We start from the raw sequence: 27,691 nt of genomic DNA, 5'->3' as shown, positions 1-27,691 counted from the left end.
GCTGAGCAGGGTTGGTCCTGGTCAGTCCGGAGACCAGATGCTGCTGGAAGTGGTATTGGAGGCTCAGTAGGAGGCACTCTTTCCTCTGGTCTAAAAAAATAAATATATATCCCAACACCCCAGGGTAGTGATTGGGGACATTGCCCTGTGTAGGGTGCTGACTTTTGGATGGGACGTTAAATGGGTGTCCTGACTCTCTGTGGTCACTGAAGATCCCATGTCACTTATCATAAGACTAGGGGTGTTAACCCTGGTGTCCTGGTTAAATTCCCAATCTGGTCTTCAAACCATCATGGTCACCTAATCATCCCCATCTTACAATTGGCTCATTCATCCCCCTCCTCTCCCCTGTAACTATTCCCCAGGTTGTTGCTGTAAATGAGAACGTGTTCTCAGTCAAATTACCTGGTAAAATAAGGGTTAAAATAAAAGATGTAAATAAATTCTTCCTCCCTCCTCTGTCACTCTCCCAGCCTTAGGGTATGTACAAATAAACAAGGTGTGTACACACTCTCTCTCACACACACCAGCAGTCTGCCAATCCTGTTTCTGCCTCCGCTGCAGTTTTCACCTCCTCTCTCTCTCTCTCTCTCTCTCTCTCTCTCTCTCTCTCTCTCTCACTCTCTCACTCTCTCACTCACTCACTCACTCACTCACTCACTCACTCACTCACTCACTCACACACACACACACACACACACACTAACAATCTGCCAATCCTCTTTCTCCCTCCGCTGCAGTTTTCACCTCTCTCTCTCTCTCTCTCTCTCTCACTCACTCACTCACTCACTCACTCACTCACTCACTCACTCACTCACTCACACACACACACACACACACACACACACACACACACACACACACTAACAATCTGCCAATCCTGTTTCTCCCTCCGCTGCAGTTTTCACCTCTCTCTCTCTCTCTCTCTCTCTCTCATATTCACAAGCTGATCCTGGGAAAGACCTCTTTTCATGCCTTGGAACTCAGCTGAGATTTCTATTCACTTCACAGGGCTCTGCTCTCACAGACAGGGGAAGAGATTGAACATGTTGCATGGTTGCTTAGCCAGTCAGTTCCTTAAATGAACCTGAATATATACGTCCAAAGTTGAGGAAACAGTCAACTTTGGTCAGAATTGTCCTGTAAGCAATATTCAATCTCCAAATACAGGACGGGAAGAGTCAATTCCTTGGGCTACATGATGCTGGCCATCCGTCAGCTGGCATTTGACCCCTGACATTTGACCCCTGATGCATCACTCTTTAGGAGGTCACTGAGGCCAGGCAGCACAGTAAAACTCAGACTCTGCACTGCTGAATGTAATGCCAGCCTGGACTGCCCTTATTGATGTTAGTGTATTGATATCAGTGTCAGGTTCAATGGGTTGGAAGGCTTCTCTCTAGATTGGGGGAAATAGAGACATGGTAACCAGAAAAGGATTACTGTGAAACTACATCCTGTCCTCACTGAACTGAACAGGCCATATGATTACTGTGAAACTACATCCTGTCCTCACTGAACTGAACAGACCATATGATTACTGTGAAACTACATCCTGTCCTCACTGAACTGAACAGACCATATGATTACTGTGAAACTACATCCTGTCCTCACTGAACTGAACAGACCATATGATTACTGTGAAACTACATCCTGTCCTCACTGAACTGAACAGACCATATGATTACTGTGAAACTACATCCTGTCCTCACTGAACTGAACAGACCATATGATTACTGTGAAACTACTTCCTGTCCTCACTGAACTGAACAGACCATATGGTTACTGTGAAACTACATCCTGTCCTCACTGAACTGAACAGACCATATGATTACTGTGAAACTACATCCTGTCCTCACTGAACTGAACAGACCATATGATTACTGTGAAACTACATCCTGTCCTCACTGAACTGAACAGACCATATGATTACTGTGAAACTACTTCCTGTCCTCACTGAACTGAACAGACCATATGATTACTGTGAAACTACATCCTGTCCTCACTGAACTGAACAGACCATATGATTACTGTGAAACTACATCCTGTCCTCACTGAACAGACCATATGATTACTGTGAAACTACTTCCTGTCCTCACTGAACTGAACAGACCATATGATTACTGTGAAACTACATCCTGTCCTCACTGAACTGAACAGACCATATGGTTACTGTGAAACTACATCCGGTCCTCACTGAACTGAACAGACCATATGATTACTGTGAAACTACATCCTGTCCTCACTGAACTGAGCAGACCATATGATTACTGTGAAACTACATCCTGTCCTCACTGAACTGAACAGACCATATGATTACTGTGAAACTACATCCGGTCCTCACTGAACTGAACAGACCATATGATTACTGTGAAACTACATCCTGTCCTCACTGAACTGAACAGACCATATGATTACTGTGAAACTACATCCTGTCCTCACTGAACTGAACAGACCATATGATTACTGTGAAACTACATCCGGTCCTCACTGAACTGAACAGACCATATGATTACTGTGAAACTACATCCTGTCCTCACTGAACTGAACAGACCATATGATTACTGTGAAACTACATCCTGTCCTCACTGAACTGAACAGACCATATGATTACTGTGAAACTACATCCTGTCCTCACTGAACTGAACAGACCATATGATTACTGTGAAACTACTTCCTGTCCTCACTGAACTGAACAGACCATATGATTACTGTGAAACTACATCCTGTCCTCACTGAACTGAACAGACCATATGATTACTGTGAAACTACATCCTGTCCTCACTGAACTGAACAGACCATATGATTACTGTGAAACTACATCCTGTCCTCACTGAACTGAACAGACCATATGATTACTGTGAAACTACATCCTGTCCTCACTGAACTGAACAGACCATATGATTACTGTGAAACTACTTCCTGTCCTCACTGAACTGAACAGGCCATATGATTACTGTGAAACTACATCCTGTCCTCACTGAACTGAACAGACCATATGATTACTGTGAAACTACATCCTGTCCTCACTGAACTGAACAGACCATATGATTACAGTGAAACTACATCCGGTCCTCACTGAACTGAACAGACCATATGATTACTGTGAAACTACATCCTGTCCTCACTGAACTGAACAGACCATATGATTACTGTGAAACTACATCCGGTCCTCACTGAACTGAACAGACCATATGATTACTGTGAAACTACATCCTGTCCTCACTGAACTGAACAGACCATATGATTACTGTGAAACTACATCCTGTCCTCACTGAACAGACCATATGATTACTGTGAAACTACATCCTGTCCTCACTGAACTGAACAGACCATATGATTACTGTGAAACTACATCCTGTCCTCACTGAACTGAGCAGACCATATGATTACTGTGAAACTACATCCTGTCCTCACTGAACTGAACAGACCATATGATTACTGTGAAACTACATCCGGTCCTCACTGAACTGAGCAGACCATATGATTACTGTGAAACTACATCCTGTCCTCACTGAACTGAGCAGACCATATGATTACTGTGAAACTACATCCTGTCCTCACTGAACTGAACAGACCATATGATTACTGTGAAACTACATCCTGTCCTCACTGAACTGAACAGACCATATGATTACTGTGAAACTACATCCTGTCCTCACTGAACAGACCATATGATTACTGTGAAACTACATCCTGTCCTCACTGAACTGAACAGACCATATGATTACTGTGAAACTACATCCGGTCCTCACTGAACTGAGCAGACCACCATTCTGCATACTTCTGGCCCTTCTATGGACACTGTGTTAACTAACCTCCAGACGAGCTTCAATGCCATACAACTCTCCTTCCGTGGCCTCCAACTGCTCTTAAATACAAGTAAAACTAAATGCATGCTCTTCAACCGATCACTGCCCGCATCTGCCCGCCCGTCCAGCATCACTACTCTGGACAGTTCTGACTTAGAATATGTGGACAACTATAAATACCTGTGTGTCTGGTTAGACTGTAAACTCTCCTTCCAGACTCACATCAAACATCTCCAATCCAAAGTTACATCTAGAATCTGCTTTCTATTTCTCAACAAAGCATCCTTCACTCATGCTGCCTAACATACCCTCGTAAAACTGACCATCCTACCGATCCTTGACTTTGGCGATGTTATTTAATTTACAAAATAGCCTCCAATACCCTACTCAGCAAACTGGATGCAGTCTATAACAGTGCCATCCGTTTTGTCACCAAAGCCCCATATACCACCCACCACTGCGACCTGTATGCTCTCGTTGGCTGGCCCTCGCTTCATATTCGTCGCCAAACCCACTGGCTCCAGGTCATCTATAAGATTTTGCTAGGTGAAGCCCCGCCTTATCTCAGCTCACTGGTCACCATAGCAGCACCCACCCGTAGCACGAACAAACTGCAAAAATCACTGAAACTGGAGACTCATATCTCCCTCACTATCTTTAACACCAGCTGTCAGAGCAGCTCACAGATCACTGCACCTGTACATAGCTCATCTGTAAATAGCCCATCTATCCAACTACCTCATCCCCATGCTGTTATTTATTTTATTTATTTTGCTCCTTTGCACCCCAGTATCTCTACTTGCACACTCATCTTCTGCACATTTATCACTCCTGTGTTTATTGCTATATTGTAATTATTTCGCCACTACGGCCTATTTATTGCCTTACCTCCCTTATCCTACCTCATTTGCTCACACTGTATATAGACTTTTTCTATTGTATTATTGACTGTATGTTTTTTTTATTCCATGTGTAACTCTGTGTTGTTCTTTGTGTCACACTGCTTTGCTTTATCTGGGTCAGGTTGCAGTTGTAAATGAGAACTTGTTCTCAACTAGCCTACCTGGTTAAATAAAGAACTTGTTCTCAACTAGCCTACCTGGTTAAATAAAGGACTTGTTCTCAACTAGCCTACCTGGTTAAATAAAGAACTTGTTCTCAACTAGCCTACCTGGTTAAATAAAGGTGAAATAAAAAGTCCAGTCCTTACTGAACTGAGCAGAACATATCGGACATCACTAATGATGTGCAGTGCATGTTAGAACCATTATTCACTGTTCTATTCTCAGTGTTCTTTTCTCAGTGTTCTATTCTCAGTGTTCTATTCTCAGTGTTCTTTTCTCAGTGTTCTATTCTCAGTGTTCTATTCTCAGTGTTCTATTCTCAGTGTTCTATTCTCAGTGTTCTATTCTCAGTGTTCTATTCTCAGTGTTCTATTCTCAGTGTTCTTTTCTCAGTGTTCTAACTCTTATCTGTCAAACACCTGGAGATTGATTTGTAGACAGAGTACCCTCTTTGCATATCAGTCAGATTACCTACAGTAGTAGTGGGTAATGGTTCAAGGATAGAGACGTTTGTTTAAATCTGTATTACCCTGTCACAGTGTCTCCTCCATCATTACCCCGTCACAGTGTCTCTCCTCCATCATTACCCCATCACAGTCTCTCCTCCATCATTACCCCGTCACAGTGTCTCCTCCATCATTACCCCGTCACAGTCTCTCCTCCATCATTACCCCGTCACAGTGTCTCTCCTCCATCATTACCCCGTCACAGTCTCTCCTCCATCATTACCCCGTCACAGTCTCTCCTCCATCATTACCCCGTCACAGTGTCTCTCCTCCATCATTACCCCGTCACAGTGTCTCTCCTCCATCATTACCCCCGTCACAGTGTCTCCTCCATCATTACCCCGTCAGTGTCTCTCCTCACATCATTACCCCGTCACAGTGTCTCTCCTCCATCATTACCCCGTCACAGTGTCTCTCCTCCATCATTACCCTGTTACAGTCTCTCCTCCATCATTACCCCGTCACAGTGTCTCTCCTCCATCATTACCCCGTCACAGTGTCTCCTCACATCATTACCCCGTCACAGTGTCTCTCCTCCATCATTACCCCGTCAGTGTCTCTCCTCACATCATTACCCCGTCACAGTGTCTCTCCTCCATCATTACCCCATCACAGTGTCTCTCCTCCATCATTACCCCGTCACAGTCTCTCTCCTCCATCATTACCCCGTCACAGTGTCTCTCCTCCATCATTACCCCGTCACAGTGTCTCCTCCATCATTACCCCGTCACAGTCTCTCTCCTCCATCATTACCCCGTCACAGTCTCTCCTCACATCATTACCCCGTCACAGTGTCTCCTCCATCATTACCCCGTCACAGTGTCTCCTCCATCATTACCCCGTCACAGTGTCTCTCCTCCATCATTACCCCGTCACAGTGTCTCTCCTCCATCATTACCCCGTCACAGTGTCTCCTCCATCATTACCCCGTCACAGTGTCTCCTCCATCATTACCCCATCAGTGTCTCTCCTCACATCATTACCCCGTCACAGTGTCTCCTCCATCATTACCCCGTCACAGTGTCTCCTCCATCATTACCCCGTCACAGTGTCTCCTCCATCATTACCCCGTCAGTGTCTCTCCTCACATCATTACCCCGTCACAGTGTCTCCTCCATCATTACCCCGTCACAGTGTCTCCTCCATCATTACCCCGTCACAGTGTCTCTCCTCCATCATTACCCCGTCACAGTGTCTCTCCTCCATCATTACCCCGTCACAGTGTCTCTCCTCCATCATTACCCCGTCACAGTGTCTCTCCTCCATCATTACCCCGTCACAGTGTCTCCTCACATCATTACCCCGTCACAGTGTCTCTCCTCCATCATTACCCCGTCACAGTGTCTCTCCTCCATCATTACCCCGTCACAGTGTCTCTCCTCACATCATTACCCCGTCACAGTGTCTCTTCCATCATTACCCCGTCACAGTGTCTCTCCTCCATCGTTACCCCGTCACAGTGTCTCTCCTCCATCATTACCCCGTCACAGTGTCTCCTCCATCATTACCCCGTCACAGTGTCTCCTCCATCATTACCCCGTCACAGTGTCTCTCCTCACATCATTACCCCATCAGTGTCTCCTCCATCATTACCCCATCAGTGTCTCCTCCATCATTACCCCATCACAGTGTCTCCTCACATCATTACCCCATCACAGTGTCTCCTCACATCATTACCCCGTCACAGTGTCTCCTCCATCATTACCCCGTCACAGTGTCTCCTCCATCATTACCCCGTCAGTGTCTCTCCTCACATCATTACCCCGTCACAGTGTCTCCTCCATCATTACCCCGTCACAGTGTCTCCTCCATCATTACCCCGTCACAGTGTCTCCTCCATCATTACCCCGTCAGTGTCTCTCCTCACATCATTACCCCGTCACAGTGTCTCCTCCATCATTACCCCGTCACAGTGTCTCCTCCATCATTACCCCCGTCACAGTGTCTCTCCTCCATCATTACCCCGTCACAGTGTCTCTCCTCCATCATTACCCCGTCACAGTGTCTCTCCTCCATCATTACCCCCATCACAGTGTCTCTCCTCCATCATTACCCCGTCACAGTGTCTCCTCACATCATTACCCCGTCACAGTGTCTCTCCTCCATCATTACCCCGTCACAGTGTCTCTCCTCCATCATTACCCCGTCACAGTGTCTCTCCTCACATCATTACCCCGTCACAGTGTCTCTTCCATCATTACCCCGTCACAGTGTCTCTCCTCCATCGTTACCCCGTCACAGTGTCTCTCCTCCATCATTACCCCGTCACAGTGTCTCCTCCATCATTACCCCGTCAGTGTCTCTCCTCACATCATTACCCCGTCACAGTGTCTCCTCCATCATTACCCCGTCACAGTGTCTCCTCCATCATTACCCCGTCACAGTGTCTCTCCTCACATCATTACCCCATCAGTGTCTCCTCCATCATTACCCCATCAGTGTCTCCTCCATCATTACCCCATCACAGTCTCTCCTCCATCATTACCCCGTCACAGTGTCTCCTCCATCATTACCCCGTCACAGTCTCTCCTCCATCATTACCCCGTCACAGTGTCTCTCCTCCATCATTACCCCGTCACAGTCTCTCCTCCATCATTACCCCGTCACAGTCTCTCCTCCATCATTACCCCGTCACAGTGTCTCTCCTCCATCATTACCCCGTCACAGTGTCTCTCCTCCATCATTACCCCCGTCACAGTGTCTCCTCCATCATTACCCCGTCAGTGTCTCTCCTCACATCATTACCCCGTCACAGTGTCTCTCCTCCATCATTACCCCGTCACAGTGTCTCTCCTCCATCATTACCCTGTTACAGTCTCTCCTCCATCATTACCCCGTCACAGTGTCTCTCCTCCATCATTACCCCGTCACAGTGTCTCCTCACATCATTACCCCGTCACAGTGTCTCTCCTCCATCATTACCCCGTCAGTGTCTCTCCTCACATCATTACCCCGTCACAGTGTCTCTCCTCCATCATTACCCCATCACAGTGTCTCTCCTCCATCATTACCCCGTCACAGTCTCTCTCCTCCATCATTACCCCGTCACAGTGTCTCCTCACATCATTACCCCGTCACAGTGTCTCCTCCATCATTACCCCGTCACAGTGTCTCTCCTCCATCATTACCCCGTCACAGTGTCTCCTCCATCATTACCCCGTCACAGTCTCTCTCCTCCATCATTACCCCGTCACAGTCTCTCCTCACATCATTACCCCGTCACAGTGTCTCCTCCATCATTACCCCCGTCACAGTGTCTCCTCCATCATTACCCCGTCACAGTGTCTCTCCTCCATCATTACCCCGTCACAGTGTCTCTCCTCCATCATTACCCCGTCACAGTGTCTCCTCCATCATTACCCCGTCACAGTGTCTCCTCCATCATTACCCCATCAGTGTCTCTCCTCACATCATTACCCCGTCAGTGTCTCTCCTCACATCATTACCCCGTCACAGTGTCTCCTCCATCATTACCCCGTCACAGTGTCTCCTCCATCATTACCCCGTCACAGTGTCTCTCCTCACATCATTACCCCGTCACAGTGTCTCCTCCATCATTACCCCGTCACAGTGTCTCCTCCATCATTACCCCGTCACAGTGTCTCTCTCCATCATTACCCCCGTCACAGTGTCTCTCCTCCATCATTACCCCGTCACAGTGTCTCTCCTCCATCATTACCCCCGTCACAGTGTCTCTCCTCCATCATTACCCCGTCACAGTGCTCTCCTCCATCATTACCCCGTCCAGTGTCCTCTCCCATCATTACCCCGTCACAGTGTCCTCTCCTCCATCATTACCCCGTCACAGTGTCCTCTCCTCCATCATTACCCCGTCACAGTGTCTCTCCTCACATCATTACCCCCGTCACAGTGTCTCTTCCATCATTACCCCGTCACAGTGTCTCTCCTCCATCGTTACCCCCGTCACAGTGTCCTCTCCTCCATCATTACCCCGTCACAGTGTCTCCTCCATCATTACCCCGTCACAGTGTCTCCTCCATCATTACCCCGTCACAGTGTCTCTCCTCACATCATTACCCCATCAGTGTCTCCTCCATCATTACCCCATCAGTGTCTCCTCCATCATTACCCCATCACAGTGTCTCCTCACATCATTACCCCATCACAGTGTCTCCTCACATCATTACCCCGTCACAGTGTCTCCTCCATCATTACCCCGTCACAGTGTCTCCTCCATCATTACCCGTCAGTGTCTCTCCTCACATCATTACCCCGTCACAGTGTCTCCTCCATCATTACCCCGTCACAGTGTCTCCTCCATCATTACCCCGTCACAGTGTCTCCTCCATCATTACCCCCGTCAGTGTCTCTCCTCACATCATTACCCCGTCACAGTGTCTCCTCCATCATTACCCCGTCACAGTGTCTCCTCCATCATTACCCGTCACAGTGTCTCCTCCATCATTACCCGTCACAGTGTCTCTCCTCCATCATTACCCCGTCACAGTGTCTCTCCTCCATCATTACCCCGTCACAGTGTCTCTCCTCCATCATTACCCCGTCACAGTGTCTCTCCTCCATCATTACCCCGTCACAGTGTCTCCTCACATCATTACCCCGTCACAGTGTCTCTCCTCCATCATTACCCCCATCACAGTGTCTCTCCTCCATCATTACCCCGTCACAGTGTCTCTCCTCACATCATTACCCCGTCACAGTGTCTCTTCCATCATTACCCCGTCACAGTGTCTCTCCTCCATCGTTACCCCGTCACAGTGTCTCTCCTCCATCATTACCCCGTCACAGTGTCTCCTCCATCATTACCCCGTCAGTGTCTCTCCTCACATCATTACCCCGTCACAGTGTCTCCTCCATCATTACCCCGTCACAGTGTCTCCTCCATCATTACCCCGTCACAGTGTCTCTCCTCACATCATTACCCCATCAGTGTCTCCTCCATCATTACCCCATCAGTGTCTCCTCCATCATTACCCCATCACAGTGTCTCCTCACATCATTACCCCATCACAGTGTCTCCTCACATCATTACCCCGTCACAGTGTCTCCTCCATCATTACCCCGTCACAGTGTCTCCTCCATCATTACCCCGTCAGTGTCTCTCCTCCATCATTACCCCGTCACAGTGTCTCCTCACATCATTACCCCGTCAGTGTCTCCTCCATCATTACCCCGTCACAGTGTCTCCTCCATCATTACCCCGTCACAGTGTCTCTCCTCACATCATTACCCCGTCAGTGTCTCTCCTCCATCATTACCCCGTCACAGTGTCTCTCCTCCATCATTACCCCGTCACAGCGTCTCTCCTCCATCATTACCCCGTCACAGTGTCTCCTCCATCATTACCCCGTCACAGTGTCTCCTCCATCATTACCCCGTCACAGTGTCTCTCCTCACATCATTACCCCATCAGTGTCTCCTCCATCATTACCCCGTCACAGTGTCTCCTCCATCATTACCCCGTCACAGTGTCTCTCCTCCATCATTACCCCGTCACAGTGTCTCTCCTCCATCATTACCCTGTCACAGTGTCTCCTCCATCATTACCCCGTCACAGTGTCTCCTCCATCATTACCCCGTCACAGTGTCTCCTCCATCATTACCCCGTCACAGTGTCTCTCCTCACATCATTACCCCGTCACAGTGTCTCTCCTCCATCATTACCCCATCGGTGTCTCTCCTCCATCATTACCCCGTCACAGTGTCTCCTCCATCATTACCCCGTCACAGTGTCTCCTCCATCATTACCCCGTCACAGTGTCTCTGGGGACAGCACTAGCCTATCACAGTCTCTCTGGGGACAGCACTAGCCTATCACAGTCTCTCTGGGGACAGAGCTAGCCTATCACAGTCTCTCTGGGGACAGAGCTAGCCTATCACAGTCTCTCTGGGGACAGAGCTAGCCTATCACTGTCTCTCTGGGGACAGAGCTAGCCTATCACTGTCTCTCTGGGGACAGAGCTAGCCTATCACAGTCTCTCTGGGGACAGAGCTAGCCTATCACAGTCTCTCTGGGGACAGAGCTAGCCTATCACAGTCTCTCTGGGGACCGAGCTAGCCTATCACAGTCTCTCTGGGGACAGAGCTAGCCTATCACAGTCTCTCTGGGGACAGCGCTAGCCTATCACAGTCTCTCTGGGGACAGAGCTAGCCTATAAGGGAGGGTGTGGGAGCGGAGGACAAGCTGCTGTGTTTATAAAAAGGATGCTACTGGCTTTCTATACACCATAATAATGAAGACTGTAGCCATATCAGGGCTACTGGCTTTCTATACACCATAATAATGAAGGCTGTAGCCATATCAGGGCTATTGGCTTTCTATACACCATAATAATGAAGACTGTAGCCTTATCAGGGCTACTGGCTTTCTATACACCATAATAATGAAGACTGTAGCCATATCAGGGCTACTGGCTTTCTATACACCATAATAATGAAGGCTGCAGCCATATCAGGGCTACTGGCTTTCTATACACCATAATAATGAAGACTGTAGCCATATCAGGGCTACTGGCTTTCTATACACCATAATAATGAAGGCTGCAGCCATATCAGGGCTACTGGCTTTCTATACACCATAATAATGAAGACTGCAGCCATATCAGGGCTACTGGCTTTCTATACACCATAATAATGAAGACTGCAGCCATATCAGGGCTACTGGCTTTCTATACACCATAATAATGAAGACTGTAGCCATATCAGGGCTACTGGCTTTCTATACACCATCATAATGAAGACTGCAGCCATTTCAGGGCTACTGGCTTTCTATACACCATAATAATGAAGACTGTAGCCATATCAGGGCTACTGGCTTTCTATACACCATAAAAATGAAGACTGCAACCATATCAGGGCTACTGGCATTCTATACACCATAATAATGAAGACTGCAGCCATATCAGGGCTACTGGCTTTCTATACACCATAATAATGAAGACTGTAGCCATATCAGGGCTACTGGCTTTCTATACACCATCATAATGAAGACTGCAGCCATATCAGGGCTACTGGCTTTCTATACACCATAATAATGAAGACTGTAGCCATATCAGGGCTACTGGCTTTCTATACGCCATAATAATGAAGACTGTAGCCATATCAGGGCTACTGGCTTTCTATACGCCATAATAATGAAGACTGCAGCCATATCAGGGCTACTGGCTTTCTATACACCATAATAATGAAGACTGCAGCCATATCAGGGCTACTGGCTTTCTATACACCATAATAATGAAGACTGCAACCATATCAGGGCTACTGGCTTTCTATACACCATAATAATGAAGACTGCAGCCATATCAGGGCTACTGGCTTTCTATACACCATAATAATGAAGACTGCAGCCATATCAGGGCTACTGGCTTTCTATACACCATAATAATGAAGACTGCAGCCATATCAGGGCTACTGGCTTTCTATACACCATAATAATGAAGACTGCAACCATATCAGGGCTACTGGCTTTCTATACACCATAATAATGAAGACTGTAGCCATATCAGGGCTACTGTCTTTCGCGCCTAACATCTCCTAGCTGTGACAATATTCACTGTATACTACACTATTGGCTTCGTTCAACACATCCTGATTTGGCGAGGTCACATTCTGTTTCACTGCAAGTGAAACGAAACGGGAGAGCAGCGTTCAACTGTGGTTCACAAGGCTACTATACTATGGCCTCTCAGGTATCATCTGTTGTGTGGGCTTACTATCCTCTCTGTGTTTCTGTTTGTCTCCAGGAAAGGCAAAGATGTGCCTCCATCCTTCAAGCACTTCTTCAGCAGCGCGGTGGCCCTCAGCTGCATCAACCTTTCAGGGACCAGACTCCCTCCAGAGGCCTTGAAGTGAGCAAACTAACCATGCTCCCTCTGTCTTTCTCTCCTCTGTCTCTGTCTTTCTCTCCTCTGTCTCTGTCTTTCTCTCCTCTGTCTATGTCTTTCTCTCCTCTGTCTCTGTCTTTCTCTCCTCCCTCAGTCTCAATCTCTCTGCTCTTCTCTCTCCCCTCTCTGTCTCAATCTCTTCTGTCCCTCCTTCTCACTTTCCCTCTCTCTCATCTCTCTCTTTCTCACCTCTCTCTGTCTCTCTTCTCTCTCTTACGCTCCCCTCCAATATAATAATTTCCTTTTTTTTTCTCTTCATAATAGGAATTAGAGCTACACCGAGTGTACAAAACATTAGGAACACCTTCCTAATATTGAGTTTCACCCCCTTTTGCCCTCAGAACAGCCTCAATTCGTCAGGCATGGACTACAAGGTGTCGAAAGCGTTCCACAGGGATGCTGGCCCATTTTGACTCTTAATGCTTCCCACAGACGTGTCAAGTTGGCTGGATGTCCTTTGGGTGGTGGACCATTCTTGATACACACGGGAAACTGTTGAGCGTGAAAAACCCAGCAACGTTGCAGTTCTTGACGTGGCTGGCGCCTACGACCACTCCCTGTTCAAAGGCACTTTAAGCTTTTGTCCTGCCCATTCACCCTCTGAATACATAAACACTGTCAGGTCTGCTCCTGCCCCCCCCCCCCCCCTGCATCACACACTCCTATCATCCATTACGCACACCTGCCTTCCCTCGTCACGCCCATCAGCGATATTGGACTCACCTGGACTCACTCATCACCTGTTATTACCTCCTCTATATTTATCAGTTCCCCAGCTCTGTTCCCCGCTGCTGCTTTGATTGTCTTTTGTTTGTGTTACCTGTTTGCTGACGCTGTTCCTGTCTGGTTCCATGTCGGTTATTTATTAAATGTTACTTCCTGTACCTGCTTCGTCTCTCCAGCATCATCCCATGTGACAAACTATCCATGTCTCAATTATCTCAAGGCTTAAAAAACCTTCTTTGACCAGTCTCATCCCCTTCGTCTACTCTGATTGAAGTGGATTTAACAAGGGACTTTCACCTGGATTCACCTGGTCAGTCTGTCAGGGAAAGAGCAGGTTCCTAATGTTTTGTCCACTCAGTGTATATCTCACTCTCTCAGCATCCAATGAACTAGACTGGATTCTTCATCCCGTAAACTAGACTGGATTCTTCATCCCATAAACTAGACTGGATTCTTCATCCCGTAAACTAGACTGGATTCTTCATCCCGTAAACTAGACTGGATGCTTCATCCCGTAAACTAGACTGGATTCTTCATCCCGTAAACTAGACTGGATGCTTCATCCCGTAAACTAGACTGGATGCTTCATCCCGTAAACTAGACTGGATGCTTCATTCCATAAACTAGACTGGATGCTTCATCCCGTAAACTAGACTGGATTCTTCATCCCGTAAACTAGACTGGATTCTTCATCCCGTAAACTAGACTGTATTCTTCATCCCGTAAACTAGACTGGATTCTTCATCTCGTAAACTAGACTGGATTCTTCATCCCATAAACTAGACTAGATTCTTCATTGTTAGTCTCTATTATAAACCTAACCAATAGTGAGTCTGCCTGAAATGTATTAAACAATATTGTTGTCTTCCTTGCAGAGCTCTTCTGCTCGGTCTGGCCAGTAACCCCAACATCAAGGAAGTGTCTTTAGACCTCAGCTGCTGTGAGGTAAGAACACAGAGAGGCTAAAGGAAGTGTCTTTATACCTCAGCTGCTGTGAGGTAAGAACACAGAGGCTACAGGAAGTGTCTTTAGACCTCAGCTGCTGTGAGGTAAGAACACAGAGGCTAAAGGAAGTGTCTTTAGACCTCCGCTGCTGTGAGGTAAGAACACAGAGGCTAAAGGAAGTGTCTTTATACCTCCGCTGCTGTGAGGTAAGAACACAGAGAGGCTACAGGAAGTGTCTTTAGACCTCCGCTGCTGTGAGGTAAGAACACAGAGGCTACAGGAAGTGTCTTTATACCTCAGCTGCTGTGAGGTAAGAACACAGAGAGGCTAAAGGAAGTGTCTTTATACCTCAGCTGCTGTGAGGTAAGAACACAGAGAGAGAATTCCCTCCCCCTTTTCACAGATCTGTAAAATTACTCTGTTTTGTCAAAGAACGAAGATGATTGTTTTTAGGCCCTTTAGCAAGACATGTAAACACGATGTATTTAGCCTTCCAGTTGTGGAAATAGATATGAAAGACAACTTTATTAGTCAGCATGAGATAACGACAGGAAAAGTGGTCTCTTCACTATAGTACTATACATCAATGGTCTCTTCACTGTAGTACTATATGTCCTAATATGTAACATTAAAAACCTTAGCAGATCTGCTAAAGCAACAATCCATCTCTTGTTCTTGGTCCAGATATGTGACATTTAGCTGAACGTTCTTCTTCGTCAGTTTAAGAATTCTATCTTTGGCCTTGATGGTTTTTGGAGTGAACATCCCATAGCACTGCTGTTCTAGCTTCCTCCTCTCCAAGTATACCTGATGAGTCCACTATAACTCTATATAATAGATCACTTGGCGAAGCGAGAGAGAGAAGAGAGGAACAGGAAGGAGATGGAATAGAAATGGCTAATTATGTCACGCACTCACACACATGCATGCACAGAAAACACACACACACACACACACACACACTCTCTCACCCCCATGCCCTAATCTAATAAAGATGTCTTTCCACAGATTCATTGAATACCACTGCAGCAGGATCCACAGTCAGCAAAATCATTTCAAATGTTAAACCGCTGTTGAGCTACTGAATTATCTCTTGCCTTTCAGTCTTTGTGGGTGTAATAATGAACCATTGGTTTGAAGCAATCTCACTGTGTGCTACAGTACTATATGTGTTCTTGTCTGATTCCCAAATTGCACCCTATTACATATGTAGTGCACTACTTTTGACCAGAACCCAATAGGTCATGGTCAAAAGTAGTGCACTACATGGGTAATAGGGTGCCATTTGGCATAAATACTCTTGTCTAATTGTATGTGGATGATCTAGCCAGAGGATTGTACCCTCTAATAGCTACTGGTCCCTGTATGTCTCTGATGTGTCCTGGTGTTGTTCCCTCTAATAGCAAGCTACTGGTCCCTGTATATCTCTGATGTGTGTTGTTGTTCCCTCTAATAGCTACTGGTCCCTGTATATCTCTGATGTGTGTTGTTGTTCCCTCTAATAGCTACTGGTCCCTGTATATCTCTGTGTGTTGTTGTTCCCTCTAATAGCTACTGGTCCCTGTATATCTCTGATGTGTCCTGTTGTTCCCTCTAATAGCTACTGGTCCCTGTATGTCTCTGATGTGTGTTGTTGTTCCCTCTAATAGCTACTGGTCCCTGTATATCTCTGATGTGTGTTGTTGTTCCCTCTAATAGCTACTGGTCCCTGTATATCTCTGATGTGTCCTGTTGTTCCCTCTAATAGCTACTGGTCCCTGTATGTCTCTGATGTGTGTTGTTGTACCCTCTAATAGCTACTGGTCCCTGTATGTCTCTGATGTGTGTTGTTGTACCCTCTAATAGCTACTGGTCCCTGTATGTCTCTGATGTGTGTTGTTGTACCCTCTAATAGCTACTGGTCCCTGTATGTCTCTGATGTGTGTTGTTCTCTCCCCCTAATGCTGCTCTAAGCTTGGTCACTGTGTAAGTATTACCCTGACTAACTACTGATAACTACTGTTAACTCCTGGCAATAATTCCAGCTAACCCCTGGCTATAATTCCAGCTAACCCCTGGCTATAATTCCAGCTAACCCCTGGCTATAATTCCAGCTAACCCCTGGCTATAATTCCAGCTAACCCCTGGCTATAATTCCAGCTAACCCCTGGCTATAATTCCAGCTAACCCCTGGCTATAATTCCAGCTAACCCCTGGCTGTAATTCCAGGCTAACTCCTGGCTATAATTCCAGCTATCTCCTGGCTGTAATTCCAGGCTATCTCCTGGCTGTAATTCCAGGCTATCTCCTGGCTGTAATTCCAGGCTAACTCCTGGCTGTAATTCCAGGCTAACTCCTGGCTGTAATTCTAAGCTTCTCCTTACTGCTTTCTCTGGTGTTGTCATTCAGTTACACCCATCATCATTCCATCATTATTCCATCATCATTCCATCATCATTCCATCATTATTCCATCATTATTCCATCATTATTCCATCATCATTCCATCATCATTCCATCATCATTCCATCATTATTCCATCATCATTCCATCATCATTCCATCATCATTCCATCATCATTCCATCATTATTCCCTTCGTAAACTGTTTCTCAATTATAAACAGACATGGCATGTTTTTAACATCTCATTGTATTGCTTCACCCTCCCTGCTTTTTCTAACATGTCTGTTGGTGTTGTACCATAGACGGTGTGGTATGTCCCTCCATTTTAGTTCTCTCTCTTTATCTACACATCTATTGTTATCCCAGCCCTAGGGAAGCTGCTGTTCTCTATCTACATCTATTGTTATCCCAGCCCTAGGGAAGCTGCTGTTCTCTATCTACATCTATTGTTATCCCAGCACTAGGGAAGCTGCTGTTCTCTATCTACATCTATTGTTATCCCAGCCCTAGGGAAGCTGCTGTTCTCTATCTACATCTATTGTTATCCCAGCCCTAGGGAAGCTGCTGTTCTCTATCTACATCTATTGTTATCCCAGCCCTAGGGAAGCTGCTGTTCTCTATCTACATCTATTGTTATCCCAGCACTAGGGAAGCTGCTGTTCTCTATCTACATCTATTGTTATCCCAGCACTAGGGAAGCTGCTGTTCTCTATCTACATCTATTGTTATCCCAGCCCTAGGGAAGCTGCTGTTCTCTATCTACATCTATTGTTATCCCAGCCCTAGGGAAGCTGCTGTTCTCTATCTACATCTATTGTTATCCCAGCCCTAGGGAAGCTGCTGTTCTCTATCTACATCTATTGTTATCCCAGCCCTAGGGAAGCTGCTGTTCTCTATCTACATCTATTGTTATCCCAGCACTAGGGAAGCTGCTGTTCTCTATCTACATCTATTGTTATCCCAGCCCTAGGGAAGCTGCTGTTCTCTATCTACATCTATTGTTATCCCAGCCCTAGGGAAGCTGCTGTTCTCTATCTACATCTATTGTTATCCCAGCCCTAGGGAAGCTGCTGTTCTCTATTTACATCTATTGTTATCCCAGCCCTAGGGAAGCTGCTGTTCTCTATCTACATCTATTGTTATCCCAGCCCTAGGGAAGCTGCTGTTCTCTATCTACATCTATTGTTATCCCAGCCCTAGGGAAGCTGCTGTTCTCTATCTACATCTATTGTTATCCCAGCCCTAGGGAAGCTGCTGTTCTCTATCTACATCTATTGTTATCCCAGCCCTAGGGAAGCTGCTGTTCTCTATCTACATCTATTGTTATCCCAGCACTAGGGAAGCTGCTGTTCTGTTTCTCATATCTCATCTTGTCTCTCTGTTGACAGCTCAGGTCTGGGGGGTCACAGATCCTGGAGGGATGCATCGCTGAGCTCCCCAACATCTCCAGTCTGGACATCTCTGACAACGGTAAGACTATATCTAGCTTGTCTATATCTATAATGTTAAGACAGCATCTCCAGTCTGGACATCTCTGATAACGGTAAGACTATATCTAGCTTCTCTATATCTATAATGTTAAGACAGCATCTCCAGTCTGGACATCTCTGTTAACGGTAAGACTATATCTAGCTTCTCTATATCTATAATGTTAAGACAGCATCTCCAGTCTGGACATCTCTGACAACGGTAAGACTATATCTAGCTTCTCTATATCTATAATGTTAAGACAGCATCTCCAGTCTGGACATCTCTGATAACGGTAAGACTATATCTAGCTTCTCTATATCTATAATGTTAAGACAGCATCTCCAGTCTGGACATCTCTGACAACGGTAAGACTCTATCTAGCTTCTCTATATCTATAATGTTAAGACAGCATCTCCAGTCTGGACATCTCTGACAACGGTAAGACTCTATCTAGCTTCTCTATATCTATAATGTTAAGACAGCATCTCCAGTCTGGACATCTCTGACAACGGTAAGACTCTATCTAGCTTCTCTATATCTATAATGTTAAGACAGCATCTCCAGTCTGGACATCTCTGACAACGGTAAGACTCTATCTAGCTTCTCTATATCTATAATGTTAAGACAGCATCTCCAGGCTGGGTGTAGTTTTCTCCAGCCCAACAAACCCAGTAGTGCAGCTGACTCGACTAATATAATGATTCATTTAAAGTCTGTGATTAGCTGATTGGTTGAATCAGATGTGTTACTGCTTTGGCTCCCAGAATGCCCTTTAGATGATTGGTTTGTGTTTCCTCCAGGTCTGGACTCTGACCTGTCCACTCTGCTGGTGTGGCTGGCCAAGAACCGATCCATCCGACACCTCTCACTGGGGAAGAACTTCAACAACATCAAGTCCAAGTACGACTGGGGGGGGCTAGGCCAGCACTGGGGGGGGGGGGGGGGGGGCTAGGCCAGCACTGGGGGGGGGCTAGGCCAGCACTGGGGGGGGGCTAGGCCAGCACTGGGGGGGGCTAGGCCAGCACTGGGGGGGGGCTAGGCCAGCACTGGGGGGGGGGGGGGCTAGGCCAGCACTGGGGGGGGGGGGGCTAGGCCAGCATTGGGGGGGGCTAGGCCAGCACTGGGGGGGGGCTAGGCCAGCACTGGGGGGGGGGGGCTAGGCCAGCACTGGGGGGGGGTGGGGCTAGGCCAGCACTGGGGGGGGGCTAGGCCAGCACTGGGGGGGGCTAGGCCAGCACTGGGGGGGGGTGGGGCTAGGCCAGCACTGGGGGGGGCTAGGCCAGCACTGGGGGGGGCTAGGCCAGCACTGGGGAGGGCTGGGTCAGGACCAATATCCTTACTGTCTGGCTGGAGATGGAAGCATTCACACAACGCATCCCATACACTTAACAGACACAACACATCCCATACACTTAACAGACACAACACATCCCATACACTTAACAGACACAACACATCCCATACACTTAACAAACACACAACACATCCCTTAACATACACACATACGGTTACACACCATTGTAACTCCATATTGTCATTGTTTTAGTCTATAGAAACCTCATTACCGGTTCTCTTTGTTTCTCAGAAATCTGGCCCCTGTGTTGGACAACCTGGTTCATATGATTCAGGAAGAGGAATCGGTGAGTTTTCCATCAGTATGAGTTGAATGTCATTATCAGAGAAACACTTTGTCTTTCCTCGTCAACCAAGGTGGTTTGGTAACACTTCATTCACCTGCAAGGTTTCACAGCAGAAAGTATTACTGTCTGAAACGGATGTGTTGCTGCTGCTGTCTTGGTCCAGGTCTCTCTTGAAAAATACCGTTTTATCTCAACGAGACCAACATGGTTAAAGGTCCAATGCAACCCTTTTTTGTATCTCAATTTCAAATAATTTCTGGGTAAAAAAAATTGTACCTTATTTTGCTTGTTTTCAATTAAAATAGTCAAAAAGAATCAAAAATAGCTTCTTAGGAAAGAGCAATTTCTCAAGCAAGAATTTAGCTGAACTGTCTGGGAGTGGTCTGAGTAGGGAGGGGTAAACTCAAATCTAGCTGTTATTGGCAGAGAGGTTTGGAACGCTCTTTCTAATTGGTCTATTAACTGGTGATGTCACCAGGCAGGCCAAAACTGTTCAAACAGCTCTTACACTAAAAAGGGCATAATCATAATTTACACAATTTCAGTGTTATTCCAACATCATAGTGTGGAAATATATATAAAATACAGGAAAATCACATTTTTAACTGCACTGGGCCTTTATTTAAAGGTTTAATAAATACATTACAGCATGTTTCATCATTCTCTGGATCATTTATGTACATATTACAGTAAATCCCAGCCTCCCTCTGAGTATTATCCCTGTCATTCCTCCCTCAGCCTGGGCTGCCCTGCCTGCAGGGGATGGTGTTATTCTGGATCTCTGCTGAGTCACTGTGTCTGGGGTGGAGGGAGAGGGGGTTGGTGGAGGTGGTGGGGTAGAATCACTGTGTCTGGGTGGAGGGAGAGGGGGCTGGTGGTGGTGGAGGTGGTGGTGGTGGTGGTGGGGTAGAATCACTGTGTCTGGGGTGGTAGTGGTGGTGGTGGTGGTGGTGGTGGTGGTGGGGTAGAATCACTGTGTCTGGGGTGGAGGAGGTGGTGGGGTAGAATCACTGTGTCTGGGGTGGTGGTGGTGGTGGTGGTGGTGGTGGGGTAGAATCACTGTGTCTGGGGTGGAGGGATGTAACCTCTCTGAATGCTGTGCAGGGCAGAGTGAGGGATGTAACCTCTCTGCTCATCACTACTGAAATTACAACTCTGCTCATCACTACTGAAATTACAACTCTCCTCATCACTACTCAAATTACAACTCTGCTCATCACTACTGAAATTACAACTCTGGTCATCACTACGGAAATTACAACTCTGCTCATCACTACACAAATTACAACTCTGCTCATCACTACTGAAATTACAACTCTGCTCATCACTACTGAAATTACAACTCTCCTCATCACTACGGAAATTACAACTCTGCTCATCACTACTGAAATTACAACTCTCCTCATCACTACGGAAATTACAACTCTCCTCATCACTACTCAAATTACAACTCTGCTCATCACTACTGAAATTACAACTCTGCTCATCACTACTGAAATTACAACTCTGCTCACCACTACTGAAATTACAACTCTGCTCATCACTACTGAAATTACAACTCTGCTCATCACTACTGAAATTACAACTCTGCTCACCACTACTGAAATTACAACTCTGCTCATCACTACTGAAATTACAACTCTGCTCACCACTACTGAAATTACAACTCTGCTCATCACTACTGAAATTACAACTCTGCTCATCACTACGGAAATTACAACTCTGCTCATCACTACGGAAATTACAACTCTCCTCATCACTACTGAAATTACAACTCTGCTCATCACTACTGAAATTACAACTCTGCTCATCACTACTGAAATTGCAACTCTGCTCACCACTACTCAAATTACAACTCTGCTCATCACTACTCAAATTACAACTCTGCTCATCACTACTGAAATTACAACTCTGCTCATCACTACTCAAATTACAACTCTGCTCATCACTACACAAATTACAACATCATCAGGCCTGACGTACCACTCGTGTATGTAGTAAGTAAGTAGTGAAACAAAGTATTATTGAGTAGAACTTGTAAGGTAGTGATGAATACTAAGTTAGCTTTTTTCTCTCTCGTGAGGTTGTGGCGATATACTGCCATCTGGTGGCGACTAGAAGCAATGGCATAATATGAACTATTACAAATTGATGGTCCTTGAAAATAAATATTAGTGATTGAAAAAGTACTTAAGTCCTTGAATTTGACTTGCCACTGTCTGTACGAACCCTGATTTATGGGATAAAAATATACAAGAAAAACGTACATGTATTACAGTGGTGGTTGGTGCCGTTTGAGATGAGGGAGGATGATTTATTTATTTTAACATGATCTTATTTCTATTACAGCATATTGGATGACTCTCATGCATATTCCATTCACCCAGCTCAATGTAACATCGTTAAGTTTAGACGACTACATTATACTCGGATTTTCCCTATACCCATCATGAGGTTGCTACAACCTAGTTTATGAATGAACGTTTTCAACATAGGTGCACAGGTGGAGAGAAATTTGAGTAATCAAGGTGACACATTCCGCCTTCAACACTCTTGCCTGCATCTAGCTGATCTAGGGTGTAGTCATTAGTCCAACAGTTGCAAACAAGAGTTTCTATTGGACAAATTCAGTTTATCAGCGTTTCATTTGCTTCCGTTTAAGAATACACCACTGATCACACGCAAACACAGTTCGCTTTCATAGCAGCCACGTACAAGCAGCTCGTTGTATATATAATTCCTTCTTACATCTTTCCACGCGCTCTTCTCCGCTCAACTTTTCCCTTCGCTTGTGGACTTCAGTGCACAACACATCAGCTGTCTGTGACCAGACCCAAAAAAAACATTCCAAGCTAAACCTTCATATCATGACCGCTAACCGCTACACCCAGCATACATTGTTGTACGTCATAGTTGGCTAGAAGTACTTGAACTAACGCGTTAGTAAACCCGCTACAATCATGCAGTACAGTGTACAGTCAGCAGCAAGCAGTTTACACCGGCGAGTCCCGGTGGCAATATATTTATAAAACCAAAAGCTTACCTTGACTTGGAAGAGTTCCAGTGTTGGATAGCCATAGCCAGCTAGCTAACATAGCATCCCTCTCTGTTTGAGCCGGGTGTTTGAGTAGGCTAAACTAGCTAGCTGCATTCGATGTAAGTAAGTGAAAGTGAAAAAAATATACTATGAAATATACCGAGTGATCTCGCTCTCTTGCTTCTCCTTCATTTCGGAAGAAATTAAGTTTGTTCAAAACTGTTAAACTATTGTCTTTCTCTTTGAGTCAACTACTCACCACAATTTATGCACTGCTAACTAGCTGTAGCTTATGCTTTCAGTACTATATTCATTCTCTGATCCTTTGATTGGGTTGACAATATGTCAGTTCATGCTGCAAGAGCTCTGATAGGTTGGAGGACATCCTCCCGAAGTTGTCATAATTGCTGTGTAAGTCTATGGAAGGGGGTGAGAACCATGAGCCTCCTAGGTTTTGTATTGAAGTCAATGTACCCAGAGGAGGACGGAAGCTAGCTGTCCTCCGGCTACACCATGTTGCTACCCTACAGAGTGCTGTTGAGGCTACTGTAGACCTTCATTGCAAAACAGTGTGTTTTAATCAATTATTTGGTGACGTGATTATATTTAGTATAGTTTTATCTAAAAAGGATAACTTTTTGAACGTTTCACTATTTACATTTTTATGAAATTCAGTGAGGATTGTCCTCCCCATCCTCCTCTGAGCAGCCTCCACTGATTAAATATTATTTTACACAGAACAAATTCAAAGATACCTCTGCTCCCACACACCGTCGTCTGAATGAGAGACCTAACGCTACCATGATTATCCATGATCATGGAGGCATCCACATCTATTGGATGGGGCTCCCAATTGGTGCAGCAGGCTAAGGCACTGCATCTCAGTGCTACAGACACCCTGGTTCGAATCCAGGCTGTATCACAACCGGCCGTGATTGGGAGTCCCATAGGGCAGCGCACAATTGGCCCAGCATCGCCCGGGTTTGGCTGGGGTAGGCCGTCATTGTAAATAAGAACTTGTTCTTAACTGACTTGCCTGGTTAAATAAAGATAAAACATTTATGTATAAGTGTTCAGAAACATATTCTATTCTTATTTACAATAAAAGTGACTCCAAAATTACATAATACATGATTTACCATTAATTTATGAAAATAATCTGAAATACAACCAAAACAAACTACAAATGCATCCAAATAGTTTGTATAATCACAAGCTTGATGTAGTCACTGTGTGCTAAGAATATGGGACCAAACACTAAACTTTTGCCAAAATGTTATACACTATTGTCATGGCTGTCTGAAGAATGGGACCAAGGCGCAGCGGGTGTATCGTTCCACATTTTATTAAAACTGTGAAACTATCGAAGACATACAAATAAACTCATAAACAAAACAAACCGTGACGAAGAGGTGCAACATACACTTACTCAAAACAATCTCACACAAAACCTAGTGGGAAAAACAACAACTTAAATATGATCCCCAATTAGAGACAACGATGACCAGGATCATCCCCCCCAAATAAACATCGAAATACAGAAACTAGAACCCCACATAAAAATACAAAACTAGACAAAAAAAAAAACAACATAGAAAAAAGAAACTAGAACCAGCATAGACATAAAAAAACTAGACTAAACCCCCTGTCACGCCCTGACCTACTCTACCATAGAAAATAAAAGCTTTCTATGGTCAGGACGTGACAAATATAGTGAAATTTGTCCAAATACTTATTAAATTGCATTGATTTCTAAATGGTAAAACAGATAGATATGAAAATACCTAAAGATAAAATGTGACATTCTGTACTGTCAACCTCATATAAAACATTTGATCTCAAATCCCCAAATTCTGGAATATAAAGCCAAATGTAACGTTTTAGCGTCACTGTCCAAATGCACACTGTACGTTGGGGAGTGTACATTATAGTGCAGCAGTAGTCTGGATGCCTGGATTTGAACCAGACCAAAGAATCAGTAGTTTAACTCTGAACCAGACAGAACAGAGTCAGTAGTTTAACTCTGAACCAGACAGAACAGAGTCAGTAGTTTATCTCTGAACCAGACAGAACAGAGTCAGTAGTTTATCTCTGAACCAGACAGAACAGAGTCAGTAGTTTATCTCTGAACCAGACAGAACAGAGTCAGTAGTTTATCTCTGAACCAGACAGAACAGAGTCAGTAGTTTATCTCTGAACCAGACAGAACAGTCGGTAGTTTAACTCTGAACCAGACAGAACAGAGTCAGTAGTTTAACTCTGAACCAGACAGAACAGAGTCAGTAGTTTAACTCTGAACCAGACAGAACAGAGTCAGTAGTTTAACTCTGAACCAGACAGAACAGAGTCAGTAGTTTATCTCTGAACCAGACAGAACAGAGTCAGTAGTTTATCTCTGAACCAGACAGAACAGAGTCAGTAGTTTAACTCTGAACCAGACAGAACAGAGTCGGTAGTTTAACTCTGAACCAGACAGAACAGAGTCAGTAGTTTAACTCTGAACCAGACAGAACAGAGTCAGTAGTTTAACTCTGAACCAGACAGAACAGAGTCAGTAGTTTAACTCTGAACCAGACAGAACAGAGTCAGTAGTTTATCTCTGGACCAGACAGAACAGAGTCAGTAGTTTATCTCTGAACCAGACAGAACAGAGTCAGCCGTTTAACTCTGAACCAGACAGAACAGAGTCAGTAGTTTAACTCTGAACCAGACAGAACAGAGTCAGTAGTTTATCTCTGAACCAGACAGAACAGAGTCAGTAGTTTAACTCTGAACCAGACAGAACAGAGTCAGTAGTTTATCTCTGAACCAGACAGAACAGAGTCAGTAGTTTATCTCTGAACCAGACAGAACAGAGTCAGTAGTTTATCTCTGAACCAGACAGAACAGAGTCAGTAGTTTATCTCTGAACCAGAGTCAGTAGTTTATCTCTGAACCAGAGTCAGTAGTTTATCTCTGAACCAGACAGAACAGAGTCAGTAGTTTAACTCTGAACCAGACAGAATAGAGTCAGCATAACACAGCTTTTGATGTCTGCTCCCCGCTTGTCTCCCCCTCCCCCGTCTCCCCTCGTCTCACTCTCCCCCTCTACCAAACCAGCTGGATACTAAGCTATTCCTCAGTTAGCTGTTTGAACTGTGGCTATAATCTCTCTGGTCAAGGTCTTTTAGTAGTCAGTCAAAACGGACAAAATGGTTTCAAATCTAGTCAATCTACATGCAGCTCCCTGCTGAGCAGAGATGGGATGTGATGGGATGTTTAAAGGCTTGATGTTAGCTTTGACCTCGACGCTGTTCCTCTAAACCTGTCTGCATTTCATCCCAGTTGTAGGCTTTGCATTTGGATATCTGAGGCACCCATTTCATTTATTATGTCCAGGAAAATCCCCGAAAATGTGAAATGTCAGGCCGAAAATAATCCAATGTTAATTGGTATCCGTGCTGAGAGGTGCTGTGTCTGGGGACTTAGTTTAATGAGATCAAAGTTATAGAGATGAAAACTGGAGCTGCCAAGCTGTAAAAAGGTATGAAATTCGGGCCAATAATGTAGTTGCTTTTTGAAGTGAAGAATGTTTCTTACGTTTTACTTTTTTTCTGAGCTCAAAGTCAAGACATCTATCAAAGAGAAAGAGTCTAACAAGAAAAATAACTTTCACTGGGGTTTTTTCACATGGGAGCATAGATTAGCATTGTGGAGACTGAGTCTTATTGGGCCTCCCCTCTGAGCCTGGTTCCGCTCTAGTTTGTCCTGACCACTGTGCTTTTGTTTCTGCTTGCTCTTTAGGGTTTAGGCTGAGGTTACTGTAAAACTGTTAGGGTTTAGGCTGAGGTTACTGTATAAGTGTTAGGGTTTAGGCTGAGGTTACTGTATAAGTGTTAGGGTTTAGGCTGAGGTTACTGTATAAGTGTTAGGGTTTAGGCTGAGGTTACTGTATAAGTGTTAGGGTTTAGGCTGAGGTTACTGTATAAGTGTTAGGGTTTAGGCTGAGGTTACTGTATAAGTGTTAGGGTTTAGGCTGAGGTTACTGTATAAGTGTTAGGGTTTAGGCTGAGGTTACTGTATAAGGGTTAGGGTTTAGGCTGAGGTTACTGTATAAGTGTTAGGGTTTAGGCTGAGGTTACTGTATAAGTGTTAGGGTTTAGGCTGGGTTACTGTATAAGTGTTAGGGTTAAAAAGGGCTATATAAATAAATTTAATTGATTTATTGAATGAATTTATGAATGATTGAGTATCCCTTGTCCCCCTGCA

At 45.3% G+C, this 27,691-nt stretch overlaps 1 protein-coding gene across 4 annotated transcripts in view; it reads left to right on the top strand.

Annotated features, from left to right (window-relative positions):
- LOC115190923 (F-actin-uncapping protein LRRC16A) overlaps nucleotides 1–27,691 on the top strand; it is a 132,377-nt gene that overhangs the window by 55,299 nt on the left and 49,387 nt on the right. For 3 of the 4 annotated variants that reach the window (XM_029748955.1, XM_029748957.1, XM_029748958.1), the window contains exons 11-16: nucleotides 13,104–13,208; nucleotides 14,846–14,915; nucleotides 16,869–16,880; nucleotides 18,685–18,766; nucleotides 19,567–19,666; nucleotides 20,352–20,406. In XM_029748955.1, coding sequence (XP_029604815.1) covers nucleotides 13,104–13,208; nucleotides 14,846–14,915; nucleotides 16,869–16,880; nucleotides 18,685–18,766; nucleotides 19,567–19,666; nucleotides 20,352–20,406 — 424 coding nt within the window. The remainder of the gene's footprint in view (nucleotides 1–13,103; nucleotides 13,209–14,845; nucleotides 14,916–16,868; nucleotides 16,881–18,684; nucleotides 18,767–19,566; nucleotides 19,667–20,351; nucleotides 20,407–27,691) is intronic. The other variant, XM_029748956.1, reaches the window with a different exon arrangement.

Source organism: Salmo trutta, unplaced genomic scaffold (assembly GCF_901001165.1).
Source record: "Salmo trutta unplaced genomic scaffold, fSalTru1.1, whole genome shotgun sequence".
Lineage (NCBI taxonomy): Eukaryota > Metazoa > Chordata > Actinopteri > Salmoniformes > Salmonidae > Salmo > Salmo trutta.
The sequence above is the reverse complement of the archived record's forward strand: the minus strand, read 5'-3'. Positions and strand labels throughout refer to the sequence as shown.